General features: G+C 45.4%; 5 protein-coding genes across 6 annotated transcripts; 3 read left to right on the forward strand and 2 right to left on the reverse strand.

Annotated features, from left to right (window-relative positions):
* Positions 1-2,976: 2,976 nt before the first annotated feature.
* Positions 2,977-4,464, reverse strand: LOC136100797 (histone H2A-IV). The gene has a single exon (XM_065836164.2). The coding sequence runs from the start codon at positions 3,687-3,689 to the stop codon at positions 3,300-3,302; it is 390 nt and encodes a 129-aa protein (XP_065692236.1). The 5' UTR covers positions 3,690-4,464; the 3' UTR covers positions 2,977-3,299.
* Positions 3,983-10,262, forward strand: LOC136100843 (histone H2B 1/2/3/4/6). 2 transcript variants are annotated; one of them, XM_071800901.1, is made up of 2 exons: positions 3,983-4,415; positions 6,996-10,262. In XM_071800901.1, exons 1-2 carry the CDS (start codon positions 4,039-4,041, stop codon positions 7,030-7,032), a joined length of 414 nt encoding a protein of 137 aa, XP_071657002.1. In that variant the 5' UTR covers positions 3,983-4,038; the 3' UTR covers positions 7,033-10,262. The 2 variants fall into 2 exon arrangements, with proteins under 2 accessions (XP_071657002.1, XP_065692345.1); XM_065836273.2 differs by lacking the exon at positions 6,996-10,262 and having other exon boundaries at positions 3,984-4,538.
* A 5,583-nt stretch (positions 10,263-15,845) lies between these two features.
* On the forward strand, positions 15,846-16,855 carry LOC136100742 (histone H1.10). The gene has a single exon (XM_065836063.2). The coding sequence runs from the start codon at positions 15,885-15,887 to the stop codon at positions 16,563-16,565; it is 681 nt and encodes a 226-aa protein (XP_065692135.1). The 5' UTR covers positions 15,846-15,884; the 3' UTR covers positions 16,566-16,855.
* An 11-nt stretch (positions 16,856-16,866) lies between these two features.
* On the reverse strand, positions 16,867-17,855 carry LOC136100813 (histone H2A-IV). The gene has a single exon (XM_065836207.2). It carries the CDS (start codon positions 17,694-17,696, stop codon positions 17,307-17,309), a length of 390 nt encoding a protein of 129 aa, XP_065692279.1. The 5' UTR covers positions 17,697-17,855; the 3' UTR covers positions 16,867-17,306.
* LOC136100857 (histone H2B 5) lies at positions 17,415-18,820 on the forward strand. Its single transcript, XM_065836311.2, has one exon. It carries the CDS (start codon positions 18,054-18,056, stop codon positions 18,432-18,434), a length of 381 nt encoding a protein of 126 aa, XP_065692383.1. The 5' UTR covers positions 17,415-18,053; the 3' UTR covers positions 18,435-18,820.
* The last annotated feature ends 288 nt before the right edge of the window (positions 18,821-19,108 follow it).

The following is a 19,108-nucleotide window of genomic DNA, read 5'->3' on the forward strand; positions in this document are numbered from 1 at the left end:
TTGAAATGGTTACATGGGTGAAAGGCATGGTTAGCTCCTGGAGTTTTAGCCCTGCTATTTATATGTGATGCAAAAACTCATGGGGTGTGGGTATTGTACTTCAGACTTATAGTGATAGCTTCTAATATTGCATTTATTGACAGGACAAAAAAAACATACAATGAGGGTTTCTAAAACATTGATAAAAACAATCAGAGCTATTAACCCTTTTCAAAACACCTTAAAGGCAGACAAGTCTTTCACACTTTTTTTCATTTTTGCCATATTTTCCACATGAGAACATTTGCATGAAATCCTATGTTTCTCCACAGGTAATATCACAGGCTATAAAAAACAGTGGACATCAGGAAGCTTCAAAAGAACCAAGGTTTATTCATAGCATTTATCTGAACTGAATAGTGTGGTTTCCCCCGCTTACCCTACCGGTTCATTTCCTGGCAATGAACGAGTTAAAAATGCTTTCGTTGATGAAAAACAAATGGCTTGCTTCTGGATTTCACATAGTGGGGGCCCTGCTCTGTTCTTCCTGGTGAGAGCTGACACTTTGCCATCTCCCCGCTGTTACCAGGCTCCTCTTGCAGCGCAGGAGGGTTGGAGGATACCGCAGAGGAGGGTAGCCCACTCAACCTCCAAACCCCGGCACGCCCCCATCCCCACTGCGTTGTCCTTCTCGGCTCAGCCCGGCCTCCCTCCCTGTTTCTCTTCTCGAATCATCGCGTATTAAACCTCACTCCCCCTCTTGACTCGTCCGTAATGGACCCCGACTTCGCCCCCTCCCCCCGACCTCGGAGGCACCGGTCCTTAAATCCCCGTCTCTGGCATTGACGCAGGGAGCAGGAAAATCTCTGCCTGCCACGGTTGGACCGACAAACCCGGAGAATTTCGTCGTCGCTGGAGAAACAAGGGGTCTTGGTGGGGACTGTAAGCTCCGCTATCCATCATCCGCTGCACTTATGCAGGTAAATCGGCTTTCGCGTGAACTCTCCTCCGTTAACCTTCACAAGATAAACTCGTGAGACTGAATCACAGAGTAGAGCCAATAGGACTCGGAAGATATTAAAAGCCATTTGAGTGTTTTGGTTATTTTTCTGCTTCTCTTGCTCAAGGAATTAAAAGAATAATAAACAAACGAAACCACCAACAACAAAAAATATTTGTAGGGGCGGCTGCCCCATCAGCAGCCGACCTGTGTGGGAGAGGTCCGGAAATGGGACCCACCGTGGGGACGGGGGATGTGTTGCTTTTTTCCAGGCCGCCGTGGTGCCATTTCCTCAGAGTTGCGAAGTGGTGCCGTTCACACCGGCTCAAGGAGGCAGATTTCTTTTTGTCTCTTGATCGCAGGCGTTTTCACCTTCCTCTCCCATTCTGCTGTTGCAAAACCAAGTTAATGATAAAGAAATAACTGGGAATCGGTCTGTGCAGCTTATAGAAGAGAGCTGGTGTTCACACTCACCTTGATAAGAAATATATTCCAAACTAACCTGCCCACTTACCCCAGTTTTGACAAACCACATATATTATTAATCTCCACGAAAGTATCTGGCTGTACAATGTACATTTGAGGCCTTGTGGCCCTTCTCAGTTTAGACCTCACATAACCCTGTCTTTTTTAAGGCTTTGTTTCCTGGATCTATGATTTGAAACTAGAACTACATAATGCACAAACGCATTCTACAACAGGGAAATAAGAGGAATCTCTACAAGGCTAGCAACAGATACTGTATCTTCAGTACACCTGCATTTATACTGTTGATACCAAAGCATTCATTTGTAAGAGAAAGAAATCCAAAAGGTGGTCCTCTTGGAAATTTCTACAGTTAAGAAACAAGAGTTTATTATAAAACCTCTTACAAAATGTTGAAGTGATGTACATGTACCTAAGGGGTTTCACAGGACCCTTCTAATTTTTGCTACAATCCCCAGGTTCCAATATGAAGATGACAGTTTCATTATATGGAAGAAAACAGATACAGAGAAGAGTAAATACTTCCCTTTCCTGCATTGAGTGAACTTAGTACCAACTCAATCTTAGGAAAGGTTAACTCAGTGAATACCAGGTTCACAAATATGTTAGTCCACATCTCTCTTTTCCCTATACTGGAGAACAGAGATGGCAAAACTGTGATCATGTTGAAAACCACTACTGCTGCTCCGTGTCACCGAGCTGATCACCAAGACCACGTCCACAGACTGCAGAAAAATAGCCCCAGGAAAGTCAAGCAGCTGATGGTCTCTGTGGTCAAGAGCCAGCACGAAACTATGAGGCTCAAAAAGCAGCAAAGAAGGCTCTCTAAAGTAAGACAGAAAATTGGAAGTAAGGGCAACACCAACAAAGAAAAAAGACTTCGTGGTAACACAATGCCCTCCTTGAACAGATGCAGCTCTTCCAAGAACCACTCGCAATTTCCTGGAACGTGATGAGAAAACTCCGTGTACCTCATGGAGAAGAGGAGGCGATCCATCCAGTAGCACAAAAAAAAACCCCAACATTAAAACTGATAATGCTCTTTCCAGTGTAACACAGTGGCTGTCACATCAGTCATTTCACCAACAACACTGGTAACCCTGCCCTGCCTAAAATCTTTCCCTAGTGTTCTACAGAGTTAACTCAGATACAGAAAACCAGGGACTATCATATGATAGTATGAAAATGAAGCAAAAAATATAGATCATGAAGGGGCCTGAGGGTAGGAACATCCCTCCTTGAGAAATAATTGGTACAGGGTCACTGCTGGCACGGCATGATTACTTCAGCGAAAAAAAAAAAAAGCCCTGAAGTAATCAGTCCCGGCCCTCCCTGCCCTTTCTCAGAAAACTCGAAAGCTGTTTTCACAGAGGTGTAACAACGATCTGTTGGAATGATATGAAGTTTATAGCGTTAACAAATACGGCATGGAGCCAGGGTCTGCTTACTAAGAGGGAAAATGTTTACTCCAATGTTACAAAACATACTTACAACATTAAAAATGTCCAGACTTTAAAAAAAACATAAGAATATTTTATTGATAATAAAATAAAAAACTATATAAACATATAAAAATGGAAACCATCCGTAGATAAAACTCAATTTAACATGGAAGATTCGAATACTTGTAATATAACCTCTTACCAAAAAGCTCAGGCAGGCAAGAACGAACAAGAGCACAGCTAAAGCAAACACTTGAACAAAATTGGCTTACACATTATCTGCCTGCACCCAGTAAAATAAAACCAGTGACTCAACTCTTTATGACCAATGTGGGTGGCTCTGAAAAGAGCCTTTTTAGTCTGTTTTCTCTCTTGATTAGTCTTTGACGACTTCACTTAGCTTTAGCCTTGTGGCTGTCAGTCTTCTTAGGCAGCAGCACAGCCTGGATGTTGGGCAGCACCCCGCCCTGCGCGATGGTCACCTTGCCCAGCAGCTTGTTGAGCTCCTCGTCGTTGCGGATGGCCAGCTGCAGGTGGCGGGGGATGATGCGCGTCTTCTTGTTGTCGCGGGCCGCGTTGCCCGCCAGCTCCAGGATCTCGGCCGTCAGGTACTCCAGCACGGCTGCCAGGTACACCGGGGCGCCGGCGCCCACCCGCTCCGCGTAGTTGCCCTTGCGCAGCAGCCGGTGCACGCGGCCCACGGGGAACTGCAGCCCAGCCCGCGACGAGCGCGACTTGGCCTTGGCCCGCGCCTTCCCGCCCTGCTTCCCGCGGCCGGACATCGTGGCGGCTCAGCAGACAAAAAGCAGCAACAGCTCCACAAGAAAGAACAGCTACTCTACAGCGTGCCGGCCCGCTGGCTTATATACGGCTCGGGTGGAGCGGAAGCGCCTTCTCTGATAGGCTGAGACGGAGAGGATGTGTAGGTAGCCAATGGGAATGAGAATCGAGAGATGTCCAATAGCAAAGCTTAGTGCGGCGTGACGACTTGACCTGCAACACTCAACCAATGGTGATGCGACGCTGTCCAGGCGTTGCTTCCTCGCTCCGCTATAAAAGAGACCTTGGGGCAGAGCGGTGGTATCTGTGGGTCGTTGTGACGGGTTGAGCGTGGAACGCGACTTCGCTGCAATGCCTGAGCCGGCTAAATCTGCTCCTGCGCCCAAGAAGGGCTCCAAGAAGGCAGTCACCAAGACACAGAAAAAGGGCGACAAGAAGCGCAAGAAGAGTCGTAAGGAGAGCTACTCCATCTACGTGTACAAGGTGCTGAAGCAGGTGCACCCCGACACGGGCATCTCGTCCAAGGCCATGGGCATCATGAACTCGTTTGTCAACGATATCTTCGAGCGCATCGCCGGCGAGGCCTCGCGCCTGGCGCACTACAACAAGCGCTCCACCATCACGTCGCGGGAGATCCAGACGGCCGTGCGGCTCCTGCTGCCCGGCGAGCTGGCCAAGCACGCCGTCTCCGAGGGCACCAAGGCTGTTACCAAGTACACCAGCTCCAAGTAAATCGTGTTTGAAAATCTTTTTAACCCAAAGGCTCTTTTAAGAGCCACCTATTTGTTCATTAAAAGAGCTTTAATTTCTGTATTTTGGTTATACTGATAGCACATTCTTTAGTTATCTTGGGGTCGTTCTACCCCAGTGATCTAAAAGGCCTGGGTTCTTTTAGTATAAAAATGCAAGCCCTGTTTTTGCTCCCTCCTTGTAGTCGGTATACTTCTTTATGGCTTTCTCCAGTCTGCTGAACCGAGCCTTTACTAGTGAATCTTCACGCTGCTCGTTGGGCATCTTCTCTGTGCTGTCTGTTTTTTGAGTACTGTGGGTCGGCCAAAGTCTCTGGCACCTGAAATTGAAGAATAATTAGTTATGGTGTTTGATCTCCACAATTTAGCCCTATTTCAGCCCCGGTAATTTTTTTACCCATGTTTTTGCACCATGAATTTCTACATTTTCAGTCGTAGACATATGCTAACACATTTGAAGTGTCTTTGAGCATTTAATTACTAAGGAGACTTTTTTAGCACTTTCTTTCATTGGTCTTCCCTATTTAGGAAAAAATAATCTATTTGAAAGGTATGCCTTGCAGATTATTTAAGCTTTTTTTCCTATTTTTTCTTTCCCCTAAAGTTTCTAACACAAGACTGTTAATAGTTTCAGAACGGGCTAACATTCAGATAAATAAGGTGTAATCGAGCGTTAACTGCTGCGATTTCTTTACTCCTGCTGTCTCCTGGTGGGCGTTTCTGAAGTTTCTGTCACTTCACGCTTTCCAGCAGCAGAGTAAGAGCACAGAACCGGAGACATAGGAAAAACTGCAACAACCGATGAACAAGTGGTCCCGAAGGAAATCATGCAAGCTAGATTTCAAGCTAAATAGCTGCCCGAAAACTCCGGTGACAAAGCCAGCGCGGGTCCCTTTTATAGCGACACTGACAAGTGCGCTGCAGGAAGCGCCACCTCCGAAGGTGCTGCTGATTCAGGTCAAAGAAACGGAGGCGGATAAGCTGTCCGCCCCGGATGGTGTGCGCTTCTATCAGGAATACGATGGTACGATGGTAAGTGTTGTGGGGTTCTGGAGCGACCTGTACTATTTTGAGAAGATAAGCGAAGCGATTCTCAACACCGCAGAGCCATATCCCCGGCCCTCTGTGTATCCTGGGAGGAAAAGGAGGTGGTTTCGCGCTGCTAGTATTGCTTGACGCTGAGCCAAGTGTGATCCATCGATACAGAGCAATGGGAGTCTCTTCAGCGAACGAAGGGATGTGTGTTTCCTTCAGCGACGAGCGATGCGTGTAGCGGCGCGATTTGTTGCCGCCAGGCACGGAATGCCCTGTGTTTAGGCACTTGCAGGGCACTGTCTGTGTCGGGCCTTAAGGGTAATGTGGTTTGTGGGACGCAGAGAGACGGCTGTGTCGTACATAGGGGCTGAGCGATATGTGTGTCCCCCGGCACAGCAATATGTTTCGGGAAGTGTGTGTGGGGGGAGACAACGACGACAGCCCGGCACTACGCCCTTAAGCAATCCAAACTCTCCTCCCACCCTACACAAGGGGCAGATTATCCGGGAAGAACAGACCCCCTACGTCCCCTTCCTTCAGTAGCACATACTCATGTGCACAGATTTGCCATGGAAATCACCCCTCGCCTAGTAAAAAGCTAGACTTCAGTAGGCACTGGGGTTTTGTTTGTTTTGTTTGTTGTTTGTTTGTTTGTTTGTTGGTTTGGTTTGGTTGGTTGGTTGGTTGGTTTGGTTTTTTTTGTCCCTCTGCTATCCTTTAGCTGTCTGGTATTTTTGTTGTTTGTTTCCCTGAGAATGGAACAACCACGCTGAGAGCATCCTGGCATGAGGTGGGGATAAAGTTCCCCTTTGCAGTAGAGGGATGAGGTTCCTTCTCTCCTCAAAATAATAGCAGCCATCACGGAGATAAACAAATGTTTTACCAAACCACACTTTTGCTTGCATACGATCTGTGCCCTTTAGAAAGTCGCATGGTTCCAGGATTTTTATAGGATTTTTTGAGATAAGGAGCATCTAAATTAAAGCCCATTGGATTTTTGCAGACGTGTCACCTCCATGTCGTTTATCGCCTGCTAAAATCTCCCCTCCCAATAGACACTGACGTGTATTGTGGATTGTTTGGGAAAGAAAGCTAAGTGCTATGGAAAAAGATAGTGAAAATCAGCTGGAATTAGCATGTTTGTTAAAAAACAAACAAAAGAATTACCACCTAAACAGTACAAATCAGATTTCCTTTGGGAGTTGCTTATCAAACTTCGCCTGGAAGCCGCAAGCATAAGAATATAAAAACAAACGAGCCACAAAAGTTAGTCTGGTGTCTTTCTAGACAGGAGCTAAATTGTATGGAGAGCTGAAAATGAGTAAGCTGAACTCATTGCTCAGAGTGGATATGTCAACCCGATGTTAAAAAGGAACATAGGTAAGACAAAGAAAAAATTTGCACATGTGAAAACGGGGGGTTTAGCACCCTTTTGTTCTTGCAAAGTACTGTCTTTCCCGCAGGAACTGCCCACAGACATACTAGGCCAGCGTTTACCTCTCCTAACTTTTTGTGTGCTTTCAGATTTCGTGGAAGAACTGATAGCCTCAACACAGCCTGACATGTGGAAGGGAAGTTCCGGACACCGGTTCCATGTGATATAAAATCGGACCCTGGGCTGGTGATGTAGAGCAAAAAATGTGTTATTCATCATATTAACTGTGTACAGACAGATTTCATTGCAGTTCTGCTTCTACTTCTGCATCCAATCAGACTCTGTTCCCACAACGAAAACAACCTCCTTGTTGCTGGGACCTACTTTCTTCCTTTCACTTGAAGGTGACTTGTTTGAGGACTTCTGAAGATCTCACCCTCCACCCGTTGGTTTTAACTTCTTGGCTTTGGGGTTATATTTGGGCTTGGGCTTTACCTTACATGCTGTGCCTGTACACCTCGGACTCCACTGGCTGCACTTTCCTGGCTCGACCTTGTCCCAGTCTTGTCCACACAGACTTGTCAGTGATCCAGGGCTATGGCTGTCCCCAGTCACTGCTACCATCCCTCACCCTCTCGCCATGTGCAGATGCTGCGGGGCTGTGTTCTTGTTGGTGAGAGCTGCCCTGCTGTCCCACTCATCTCCCAGCTCACCTGCCCTTGTGGGGCACCCCTTCCTGCTGCTCTCCCACTAACTTTGTTGAACCTGTTTGTTCATTTAGGAATGTATTTACTGAAGTTAAATTAGGTAATATAGAACCTCCCACCCTTTCCAATAGCCATCATTTATACATATCATGGGTTAGTGATAGTAGCACAAATACAAGGTTTGAAGTAAAAATTCAACCACTTCCAAGCAGTTCCTGAGATATCAGCCTTCACTGTTGATGCTGCACTAATCACTTTTTATAGCTCAATATGCCATCACCTTCTCAGATACCTGGTGCTGGGATAATATTAGGCTCCCCTTGGTTTGCATAAAGACGATCTATTGCTGACTTGGAATGGCAGTTCAATATTACGTCTGCTTCTATGAATATTGACTGAAAAGTATCATAGGTGTCAGTAATAGTGACCATCGGCCTGTTCTGTCTTTTCTTCCTCCTTCCTTCTCCTGTCCTTTTTCCTATCCACCTCACCCACCTGAATTTCCCTCCTGTCCATCATTACCCTTGTTCCTAGTAAGTTGCTACATATGAGAACTCTCCCATCCCCACTCTTCCTCCTAGGGAAGAACCATTTCTTCCTTACAGTATGCAAACAATGCCTCTCATTATTGAATATGTAGCATCTGCCTCTTCCCTGTCTTGATTCTGGATTTGTGATGTTGGATTGTGGATTTGAGCTGTAGCAACTCAAACAAGGAGTGTGCTGAACATTGCTATGGTTGGCCTAGATGGACAGCAGAAGCTTGTGGTGGGTGTTCTTAAGTACTAAAGGGGACAGACTTCATCCAATTGAACAGAGAACAATTACCACCCTCACTATCCTGTTTCAGCTGTTTGTGTGCAGTAAGGCACTAAAGACATGGACATAAAAAAGAGAGCTAGTGGCAGAGGTGACACAGTGATACAAATGCGTGATATCCTGAGGAGAGAAAGACATCCCAGAGAAACTGTGAATCAAAGGTGAGTTGCATTGACCACCTGCCTCAAGTGCCTGTATGTCCTAGGAATAGTTGGCAGCATCCTGTAGGGAAGTGCATTCTGGTTGGGGCCCCACATTTTCCTCTACAGTGTTCCTACTGACAGGTGAGGCAGCCAAGGTACTTATGAGCCAGGTGAAGAGAAGGAATCATCAAAAATCAGAGGTGTCATAGGTACATCCCACTGATTTTGCTGATCTCATTCTGTGAATGAAATTCAGTTATTCCATGAACACTGGGCTGCATGCAGAGCAGTCTTGTCAGAGCAGCTTCCGGAATAATCTGCAAGGCCTGTAACACTTTTTTTGGAATTATTTTTGGAAGCAGGGTGGGTGGCTGAAGTCCAGAGGAAACAGCACTTACTGGTAGTAGCAAACAACCAAAGTAGCTCTTAGGAGCAAAAAGACGACCATGGCTTCCTGGGTTTCACCTGGCAGGAGAGGAGTGCAAGCTCCTCAAAATGTCTGTGAAGGACCGATGGAAATCAACTTTCTGGAATCTCAGATTTCTTCTCAGCACTCATCTGCAATGATCTACTGGTCATCTATCACAGCCTACAAGGAGGAAGGTAGCTTAGATGTCTTTCACATCCTGAGGTACTACAGCTAGCTGATTGCACTCTTCCCATCTTTGTAGAATTTCTTTCTACCATCAGTCACAGGTCTTCTAAGCCAAGACACCAGGCAGCTAGGAAGAGGCTCAGCTAACCAACCAGTTTCCATGTGCACTGTCTGCAGCTTGTAGGAGACTGTACAGGACAGTTCAGTTCCACAACAAGGTCTACTGTTACATGTTTGTCACTTCTTATTTCACCCTGGCAAAAAACAAGCAAACAAACCAACAACAACACATAAAAAAAACCCACAACCACCAAAACCCAGACTCACACTGCTGCAGGGGCCTGGCAGGAGTCAAAACTAAAATTTTGTTCTCACTATCTTGAAATGCAAATGAAAACTTGGCCATGTGATGCAACATTCTTGCTGAGGCTGTTTGTGGTATGGATGGCCTAGGAAAGAGATTGCCACCTTCTTCCCCAGAGCAACCCATGGTGGGAAGCAGCTGCTGTTCCCCAGTACATAGAGCAGGCAACATTAGTCCAGACCTGCTGGCACTGCGAGACCCCAGATGGCAGGCACAAAGTGCGCAGCAGCAAAGAAATGTCACATCCATGTAGCACTGAAATGCATTATTTCACAATAAAGTATTGCTGTTTCCCCCAAAAGATCTCACACATTTGCTTGAACAGTTAGAAATATTGAAATTAGTGATACCCAGACTTACTATTAAACACATACTTCTGATCTCCACCTTGTGTGCATGTTTTCCAGACATAACATATTTTGTGTACCATGTGACCCTCCCAGCTTGCTAAAGGAATGACTTAGGCAGAAAGGAAGATTGGTGACTGGATACTTTTTTGCTACTTGAATTCACATTCCCTACTGGCAAAATTAGGCTTTTTACTAAACCATTAATATATACACATACATTCATACGGTACAGTAACATTTTCATATATATTATATTTATATCACATTGAAGCATTAAATACTACACAAGAAACTTTATAATATGGCTGCTTGATTGATTATCTGAATGGATTCTTGGAATTATCCCTTAACTGAGTGTGGAAGTTATTGAAAACTGTGTGGTCTGGAATGATCCAGGAGTTATTTCGCTCTTGCTTTGAACCAAAATAAAGCTTTAAAATAATCGGAATATTTTTTGCAATGAGATAATGTTAAGAAAAATGAAGAAAGCTGTATCTATGGATACACTTGTAACAACTAAATTTTCTTCCTAATGCCTACCATGCCTCTGATCATGGATTTCTAATTTTAAGAGATGACTGATCTATCTGGGGATTTTAAATCTATCTGAATACAAAAAATTTTTTACCATGGGGAAGAGTCTTTTGCTGGAGACTGAAGAGTATGCCTTTGTAACCCTGTTCCTATTGAGACATTAGGTTTTCTTACTCATGTAACAACATGTCATGGTTTAGAAAATCATGATAAATCAGTTTTTAAATGAAATCCATCATGGACAAAAAGTATCCCCCAAATCATGCGAAGTCTGCCATTATATCAGATTTGCATTGTCTTGAGTGACTCTGTGACTTTTTTTATTTGTTCCTGTACCTAGAGCACCCATAAGTCAGTACTAATTTAGCTGGATCACATATATTACGTATGAATGCTCAGCAGCACTGGTATCAGGAAGGCCTGGTTGCTTAAGAAAATATTGAAGACACCGTGCAGCCTTAGGCAGCTCAAGGTGAAAAACATATTAATGGTGCTTTGCACCTATAGGCTTGATGTATGATCTTGATCATTTTGTTAAAAACATGCATACATGTGCCACAGTCCTGCCACCTCAGCTGCATCTGTGAGATGGATGCCTCCATCTATCTTCCTGAGCAAACACAAACTCCAGCACAGTCATATTTCACTTGGTGGGATGAATCACAAGTCTGGACTGCTGCAATGGATAACTATAAATAGTTCAGAAGGGACCAGCAAGGAAGGAGAGGCAAGGGGGTAGTTGCTCTCTATGTAAAAAAAAATTGTTTTATTTTACAGAGCTGTCCTAGAAAAACAGTTGAGAGATTACGGGTAAAAAATTAGAGGCCAGGCCAACGAAAGAAACCCCATGGTTGGTATGTACTACAGGCTACCCCATCAAGTGAAGGATGTTAACAAAGCTTTTTGATTCAGCTACAGTATCACACTTTTAGGCTCTGATCCCACTGGGGGATTTCAATCAACCTGACATCTGCTGGAAAAGTGGTGCAGCAAGCTGTAAGCAGTCCAGGAAACTCCTGGAGTGTGTTGAGGATATATTTTTTTTAATCCAGGTGAAAGACAGTCCAACCAGAGGAGAAACGCTACTGTACTTTGCTCACCAACATAAACTAATTAGAGAGGCCAAGATTGGTAGCAGTCTGGACTGCAGCCTGTGCCCAAGGGATATGGGCCATGCAAAAAGTAAAGGCAAAACCTTTTTAGCAGAGCAAACCTTCAGATGATCAAGAAAATAGTGGATGTGACCTCCTGGGAAACTGCCCTCAGGAATCAAGGAATAGAACAGAGCTGGCAGCTATTTAAGGACATTTTTCTTAGAGAGCAAGTGCTCTCAATTCCTATATGTAAGAAATCAGGCAAGGAAGGCAGGAGATGAGCATAGCTGAGCAAGGACATTCTGGCTGCAATGAAGTGCAAGAAGAAAATGCATAAGCACAGGTGGCAGGGACAAACATCTTGGGAAGAATAGAGGGATGCTGTCCAGGTGTGTAGGCATGGGATCAGGAAAGCTAAGGTCCCTCTGGAGCTGAATTTGACAGGGGATATGAAGAATAAAAAGAGCTTCTGATGGTATGTTGATGAGAAAAGGAAGACTAAAGTAAATATACTCTCCAGTAAATAAGACTGGAGAACTAGTGACAACTGACATGAAGAAGGTTGAGGTACTCAACAGTTTTTTTGCTTCACTTTCCACTGGAAATCTCTTTTCCCACATCTCTCAAGTCCTTGAACCTCAAGCTAGACACTGGGGGAACAAAGTCCCTTGCATCCTTGGAGAAGATCAGATCTGAGACCACCTGAGGGACCTGAAGACACACAAGTCCATGGGACTCAGTAAGATGCATCCTGGAGTCCCACGGGAACTGGTAGAGTTGCTAAGCCACTCTCCATCATATTTGAAAAGTCATGGCAGTCAGGTGAAACCCTCAGTGACTGAAGGGGAATTTTTTTTTTTTTTTAGGATAAAAAGGGAGGTCCTGGGAACCACTGACCAGTCAGCCTTACCTTGGTGCCTGGTAATATCCTGGAACAGATCCTCCTTGAAGCTGCAAAACATATGAAAGACATGGAGGTAACTGAGGGCAGGTATGGATTGACAGATGGACTGTTAGACGGATAAATACTTGGCTGTATGGCTACATCCAAAGACATACAGTAAACAGCTCGAAGTCCAAATGGAAACCAGTAATGAGTAGTGTCCCTCAAGGATCTGTTCTGACATCAATGCTGTTTAATATTTTAACCAATAACATAGATAGTGATATTGAGTGCACCCTCAGCAAGTTTGCAGATGACACCAAACTGAGTGGTGCCGTTGATACACTGGATGGAAGGGATGCCATCCAGAGGGACCTTGACTAGCTTGAGAAATGGGCCCATGTGAATCTCATGAAGTTCAACATGAGAAAGTGAAAGGTCCTACACCTGGGTTGGGGCTATCCCCAATAGCAGTACAGTCTGGAGGCTAGATTAATTTAAAGCAGCCCTGCAGAGAAGGACTTGGGGATACTGGTGAATGAAAAGTTGGATAAGACCTGGCAATGTGCACTTGCAGCCCACAAAGCCTGTCTTGTCCTGGGATGCAGAAAAAGAAGTATTGTTAGCAGGTCGAGGGACGTGATTCTCCCCCTCTGCTCTCATGAGACCTACCTGGAGTATTGAAGCCATATCTGGGGTCCCCAAACACAATGAAGACATGAGCCTATTAGAGTGAGTCCAGAGGATGCCACAAAAATCTTCAGAGGACTGGAACACCTCTCCTGTGAAGAAAGACAAAGAGATTTGGGATTGTTCAGCCAGGAGAAGAGAAGGGTGTGGGGAGAAATTATTGTGGTCTTTCAACATATAAAGGAGGCTTATGAGAAAGATGGAGATTTTTTACCAGAGCCTGTAGTGGCAGTATAAGAAGCAACAGTTTAAACTGAAAGATTTAATTTGGACATATGGAAGAATTTTTTTTTTTATTATGATGGTGATGGAAAACTGGACCAAGTTGCCCAGAGAAGTAGTGGATGCACCATCACTGGAAGTGTACAAGATCAGGTTGGATGGGGCTTTCAGCAACCTGATCTAGTGGAAGATAACCAGGGAGGCTCGACTATATCTTTTCCAACCCAAACCACTCTATGATTCTACAATCATTCAGGCTCAAAAAAAGGACCTTAATGAAAGATTTATCCAACACCAGTATAGGATAAAAATGGGTCCTTGTATTTCTGCCTAAAGTTCTGAAAAATTTCTTTCACATCCAAATATTGCCGTTGACTGTGAGCACTACTTTCTACCTTTTCAAAAATCACTATTTTAATAAATGTTCTGTTTGCTTGGCTATTCTTTCCAGGAACATACAGGCAGCGGAAGTAATTTTGTCTTTTATTGAATACATCATTTTACAAAGCTTTATATCAGAAAAAAAAAAAAAAAAGGTTAAGGTAATGTTTGAAATAAGATTTTATTTTTAATAAGCTTTCCCATTAAATTAAAGGAACTAAAGGACACTTGACAAAATATTTCTTCCTTTCTCTCCTCCATCTGAGAACTTTTGCAAGATTTCTTCGCATTTTCTTCTTCACTGAGTCTAAAAATATCTATGATTGTAAAAAACAAAATTTAGAAGTCCAGATATGTGGTCAAAATATTGAAGCACCAGAAAAAAGAGCTTTTAGAAGAGCATATAAACTGTTCTAGGACTCTGCTGCTACATCAGGTGTTTGGAAGAAAGTTAGAGGCCTAGCCTAAACCTAGGAAAATGCATTTGCAGAGGATCAAAATACTTTAGAGGTAAAGCTACCGGGGGTCTGACTCTGACAGGAATGAATAGAAGAGCGTAAGATACAGCATTTGGAGGAAATATGTATGCTACAGAACTAACCCACGTAAATTTCTCCTCAATGGTATGTATGTGTCATTCTCAACAGATTCATTTTATGACAATGTAGTTCACAAACCACAATCCACAGTGGGGTCAGCAGGTGAAACCACCATGAAATTTAGCATCAGTACAGGCATTGGCTCCAAATCCACACAATCTTCTGTTTTTATACTCTCATATGTGATGTTATTCTGCTGTTTGTCTTCCCTAAACAAAACCCCCTCTGAAATGCTACCACATCTCTTCGGAGTTTCTTGCACTGTAGGTGCACCCTAGTCATGGTAAATGAACACCACTAAGAAGCTGTTAAAACTGGACCTCCATTGCCAAAACTCCACAAGACAGTGTGTGTGAAATTACGTTGTCAAAATTAAAAGTGAAAGAAGTTGAAGAACTGCATTGTCAATCACATCAAGTAATCCTCGGGGTCTCTTATTCTTTGCCACGTTGTACTACATATTTTTGCACATGACACTATTCTATCTAACTCATCTCAAGAAAAAAATAATCATATGTATGTTCATTTATTCCACATCACAAAACTCATTGGTTGCAAAAAGCCATGCCCTGGTTTATCTTGGCACTACTGAGGACAAAAGTGTTTGATTAACTATCTTGATTTATATCACTTTATTAAAGAAATACCTGGAGCCTTTCCATAAAGAAAACATGAACCTTTTTTTTCCCGCACAACTGCTGATTCTGATTGACAAAATGCCTAAAGTACAGTGTAAAAGCAAGCACACACACACACACAAAAAAACCCACACAACCAAAAAAACAACAAAAAACCCCACAACTTTCTTAAAATAAGAACATACAAATGAATGTGTTTACCTATTGTGCTTAATCAAAAGAAGTACTTCGGAGAAGAAATTGGGATATAGTTCACTGAAGTATTCATACAAAGCTGCAGAAAACTGCAGGAAACACTGAAATAACTTCTATACGTTGTCATGAGGCATGGAAAGTACCTGCTGATTTAAGAGAGATGTTTTTCACATTAACTTTTCCGGTGAAAACAGTCTTTCTTTTACTTTTAATTAGCTCTGAGTAGAGCTAAACAGGGTACTATGTCGAAAGGTTTCATTATTTTTAAGAGATGTAAGCCGTATTATGTGAAACAACTTGTAACCCAGATACAGAGCTGAGCAGTTACTTTGTGTTACTTGTGTCTTTTCAAAGCTAATTTGCACCAAGAAAATGTATCGAGTTTACCTCCGTTTTCAACTACTGTGATGAAAATCCCTCTCAGGAACACCAACCCGCTGCCACTGTGACAGAGCTGTCAGAAAGAAAATTTTAATTCAAAAGGAAAAATAAAAATCTCACCATCCAGCGCTGTGTCCAATCCCTAAACTCGGGGATTATTGGCTTGTGTGAGATTAATTTTAAATCTCAGCCAAAAGAAATGCCGAAAGTCAATAATATCTTCTGTCTCTAGCAACACTGCTAAGAAATGGGGTGTCGTGGTCACGGATTTTTAATAAAAAACGCACTTTTTTGAGGAGGAAGAAACACAAACCAAACGGGAGAGCGCCGACGGACGGGGCGGGGCGGGCTCAGGAACCCACCAATCAGCACCCTCAACGCTGATATAAAGGGGGACACCGCGAGCAACGCTGCAGTGTCTGCGATTGTGTTCGCGCAGCGACATGTCCGAGACTGCTCCGGCCCCCGCTGCTGAGGCAGCGCCTGCCGCTGCTCCGGCCCCCACTGCTAAAGCTGCCGCCAAGAAGCCGAAGAAAGCGGCGAGCGGCTCCAAAGCCCGCAAACCCGCGGGCCCCAGCGTCACCGAGCTGATCACTAAGGCCGTGTCCGCCTCCAAGGAGCGCAAGGGGCTTTCGCTCGCCGCGCTCAAGAAGGCGCTGGCGGCTGGTGGCTACGATGTAGAGAAGAACAACAGTCGCATCAAGCTGGGGCTCAAGAGCCTCGTCAGCAAGGGCACTCTGGTGCAGACCAAGGGCACCGGCGCTTCTGGCTCTTTCCGCCTTAGCAAGAAGCCTGGAGAAGTGAAGGAAAAACCTCTCAAGAAGCGGGCAGCCGCGGCCAAGCCAAAGAAACCTGCGGCGAAAAAACCCGCCAGCACTGCTAAGAAGCCCAAAAAGGTGGTGACAGCGAAGAAGAGCCCTAAAAAAGCCAAGAAGCCCGCGGCTGCTGCAACCAAGAAAGCGGCCAAAAGTCCAAAGAAGGTGACTAAGGCTGCCAAGCCCAAGAAAGCGGTGACAGCGAAGAGCCCGGCCAAAGCACAGATGGCAAAACCCAAAGCAGCTAAGCCTAAGGCGGCCAAGCCCAAAACAGCCAAGGCCAAAAAAGCAGCGGCCAAGAAAAAGTAAGCCCCTGTGGAAGAAAACTTGCTCCGCGCTTAAACCCAACGGCTCTTTTAAGAGCCACCCACATTTTCTCAAAAAAAAAGCTGAAGTTACGATTTTTTAAAATATTTTGGGTAGATAATGGAAATGGGTTTATATCTTTCGCCTGTACTCCCTATCGAATCTCATAAAGTGAGGCCTGTGCCTGTGAGGAACTTTATCATCTCAGGAACAGCGCCTAGATGCTGCTGTAATCAGTACTTTGATGCAACGCTGGGGCGATCGTTTGTGCCTTTTAGGATGAAAATTGCCTCGAGCTAAAGACTTAAATGTAGTTTCTTTGGTTTTAAGCAGTCTTCTATCTGGTACTTAACACTTTCTTCTCCACATTTAACCTGTGCGACTACGTGAAAGGGAAGCAGAAGGGAGGGGCGAGGATGGTTTTAGCATCTGTATTTTTGTCTTGAGGTGTAAGACAGGATTGGAAAGATATTTTTCCTGCAATTCACCACATTAAACACCTTAGGTTCTAAAAACTGATCTTACCTGCACATACAAAACATATATTTAAGAATCATAGCATTCAAAAACTAGAATTCATTAATTTCATTTTCTTTTGTCATAAGAGGCACCACAATAGCTTTTTCTATAGGAATTTTCAAACCAAGTTAAAGCAATTTAGCTCTTTAGTGATATTGTGGGTGGCTCTGAAAAGAGCCTTTGTGTCTTTCTGGTAAAAAACTCCCGGGTGTTGCCCTTCGGTGTTCACTTAGCTTTAGCCTTGTGACTATCAGTCTTCTTGGGCAGCAGCACGGCCTGGATGTTGGGCAGCACCCCGCCCTGCGCGATGGTCACCTTGCCCAGCAGCTTGTTGAGCTCCTCGTCGTTGCGGATGGCCAGCTGCAGGTGGCGGGGGATGATGCGCGTCTTCTTGTTGTCGCGGGCCGCGTTGCCCGCCAGCTCCAGGATCTCGGCCGTCAGGTACTCCAGCACGGCTGCCAGGTACACCGGGGCGCCGGCGCCCACCCGCTCCGCGTAGTTGCCCTTGCGCAGCAGCCGGTGGACACGGCCCACGGGGAACTGCAGCCCGGCCCGCGACGAGCGTGACTTGGCCTTGGCCCGCGCCTTCCCGCCCTGCTTCCCGCGGCCGGACATCGTGGCGGCTCAGCAGACAAAAAGCAGCAACAGCTCCACAAGAAAGAACAGCTACTCTACAGCGTGCCGGCCCGCTGGCTTATATACGGCTCGGGTGGAGCGGAAGCGCCTTCGCTGATAGGCTGAGAAGGAGGCGTTATACCGTCAGCCAATGGAAATGAGAATCGAGAGATGTCCAATAGCGAAGCTTTGTCCAGCGTGACGATGAGAGATAGAATTCCTAACCAATGGTGATGAGAAGCTGTCGAGTCGTTGCTTGCTCACCGCTGCTATAAAGAGGACTCGCGCTGACGAAAGGTTGTTTATTGCGTTCCTTTGTGCGGTTGACCGGTTAGTGGCAGTGGTGTGTCTGCTGTGATGCCTGAGCCGGCTAAGTCTGCTCCTGCGCCCAAGAAGGGCTCCAAGAAGGCGGTCACCAAAACACAGAAAAAGGGCGACAAGAAAAGGCGCAAGAGCCGCAAGGAGAGCTACTCCATCTACGTGTACAAGGTGCTGAAGCAGGTGCACCCCGACACGGGCATCTCGTCCAAGGCCATGGGCATCATGAACTCGTTCGTCAACGACATCTTCGAGCGCATCGCCGGCGAGGCCTCGCGCCTGGCGCACTACAACAAGCGCTCCACCATCACGTCGCGGGAGATCCAGACGGCCGTGCGGCTCCTGCTGCCCGGCGAGCTGGCCAAGCACGCCGTCTCCGAGGGCACCAAGGCTGTCACCAAGTACACCAGCTCCAAGTAAATCATGTTTGAAAATCTTTCTAACCCAAAGGCTCTTTTAAGAGCCACCTACTTTTTCAAGAAAAGAGCTGATGCAGTGACATTAGTTTTTCCGGGCTTTTCTCGGAAGAGTAATGTGAAAATATTGCTGGTTGTAAGGAGTCCGAGATGTATGTGTTTAACGAGAAACAATGAGTTCTCCCTTTTCCTCACTAGAGCGGAGAATGCTCGTGGTACTCTGAAAGTACCTCAGAAGTCTTCCACTTTCGCGACCGGCTTCGGGTGAGGTTTAACAATAAACAAGCGATGTAGGTGTTCTTAAATGCCCGGTGTAAGTGTGTTCTGGAGAGACAGTGCTGGTTTTTTTTTTCCTCTCCCGTGTGGCGTTTTAGCGAAATGGTGATACATCAAACACACAAACAGTTCAAGATGACTGTGTGCTCTTTTAAGTAAAAAGCTCCAGGCTCGATCCCCGCACCGTTAGCATTCTCGCGGGCTACCGGGGGAAGAAAACGGGAGCTCTTACGGCACTCTCATCCCTGAACCGCGCCTCCCCGCCTGTGGTGCCGAGCACAGCCTACTCTCCCAGCGCTTTCCCCGGTTCTCGCCCACTTCTCGTTTCACCGCCCTGTTCCCCCACGTCCCGTAAATCCCGTAGCCGGCGGGAGCAGGGAGCGGGCGGACCCAGAAACGCGC

Source organism: Patagioenas fasciata, chromosome 1 (assembly GCF_037038585.1).
Source record: "Patagioenas fasciata isolate bPatFas1 chromosome 1, bPatFas1.hap1, whole genome shotgun sequence".
In the NCBI taxonomy this organism is placed as follows: domain Eukaryota; kingdom Metazoa; phylum Chordata; class Aves; order Columbiformes; family Columbidae; genus Patagioenas; species Patagioenas fasciata.

Bases quoted from the DNA above. Each gene is read 5' to 3' on its own strand.
- LOC136100843 (XM_071800901.1), top strand. From the start codon at position 4,039: ATGCCTGAGCCGGCTAAATCTGCTCCTGCGCCCAAGAAGGGCTCCAAG. The intron at 4,416-6,995 runs GTAAATCGTGTT...GTGTGCTTTCAG, and splicing joins ACCAAGTACACCAGCTCCAA to ATTTCGTGGAAGAACTGATA.
- LOC136100813 (XM_065836207.2), bottom strand. From the start codon at position 17,696: ATGTCCGGCCGCGGGAAGCAGGGCGGGAAGGCGCGGGCCAAGGCCAAG.
- LOC136100797 (XM_065836164.2), bottom strand. From the start codon at position 3,689: ATGTCCGGCCGCGGGAAGCAGGGCGGGAAGGCGCGGGCCAAGGCCAAG.
- LOC136100857 (XM_065836311.2), top strand. From the start codon at position 18,054: ATGCCTGAGCCGGCTAAGTCTGCTCCTGCGCCCAAGAAGGGCTCCAAG.
- LOC136100742 (XM_065836063.2), top strand. From the start codon at position 15,885: ATGTCCGAGACTGCTCCGGCCCCCGCTGCTGAGGCAGCGCCTGCCGCT.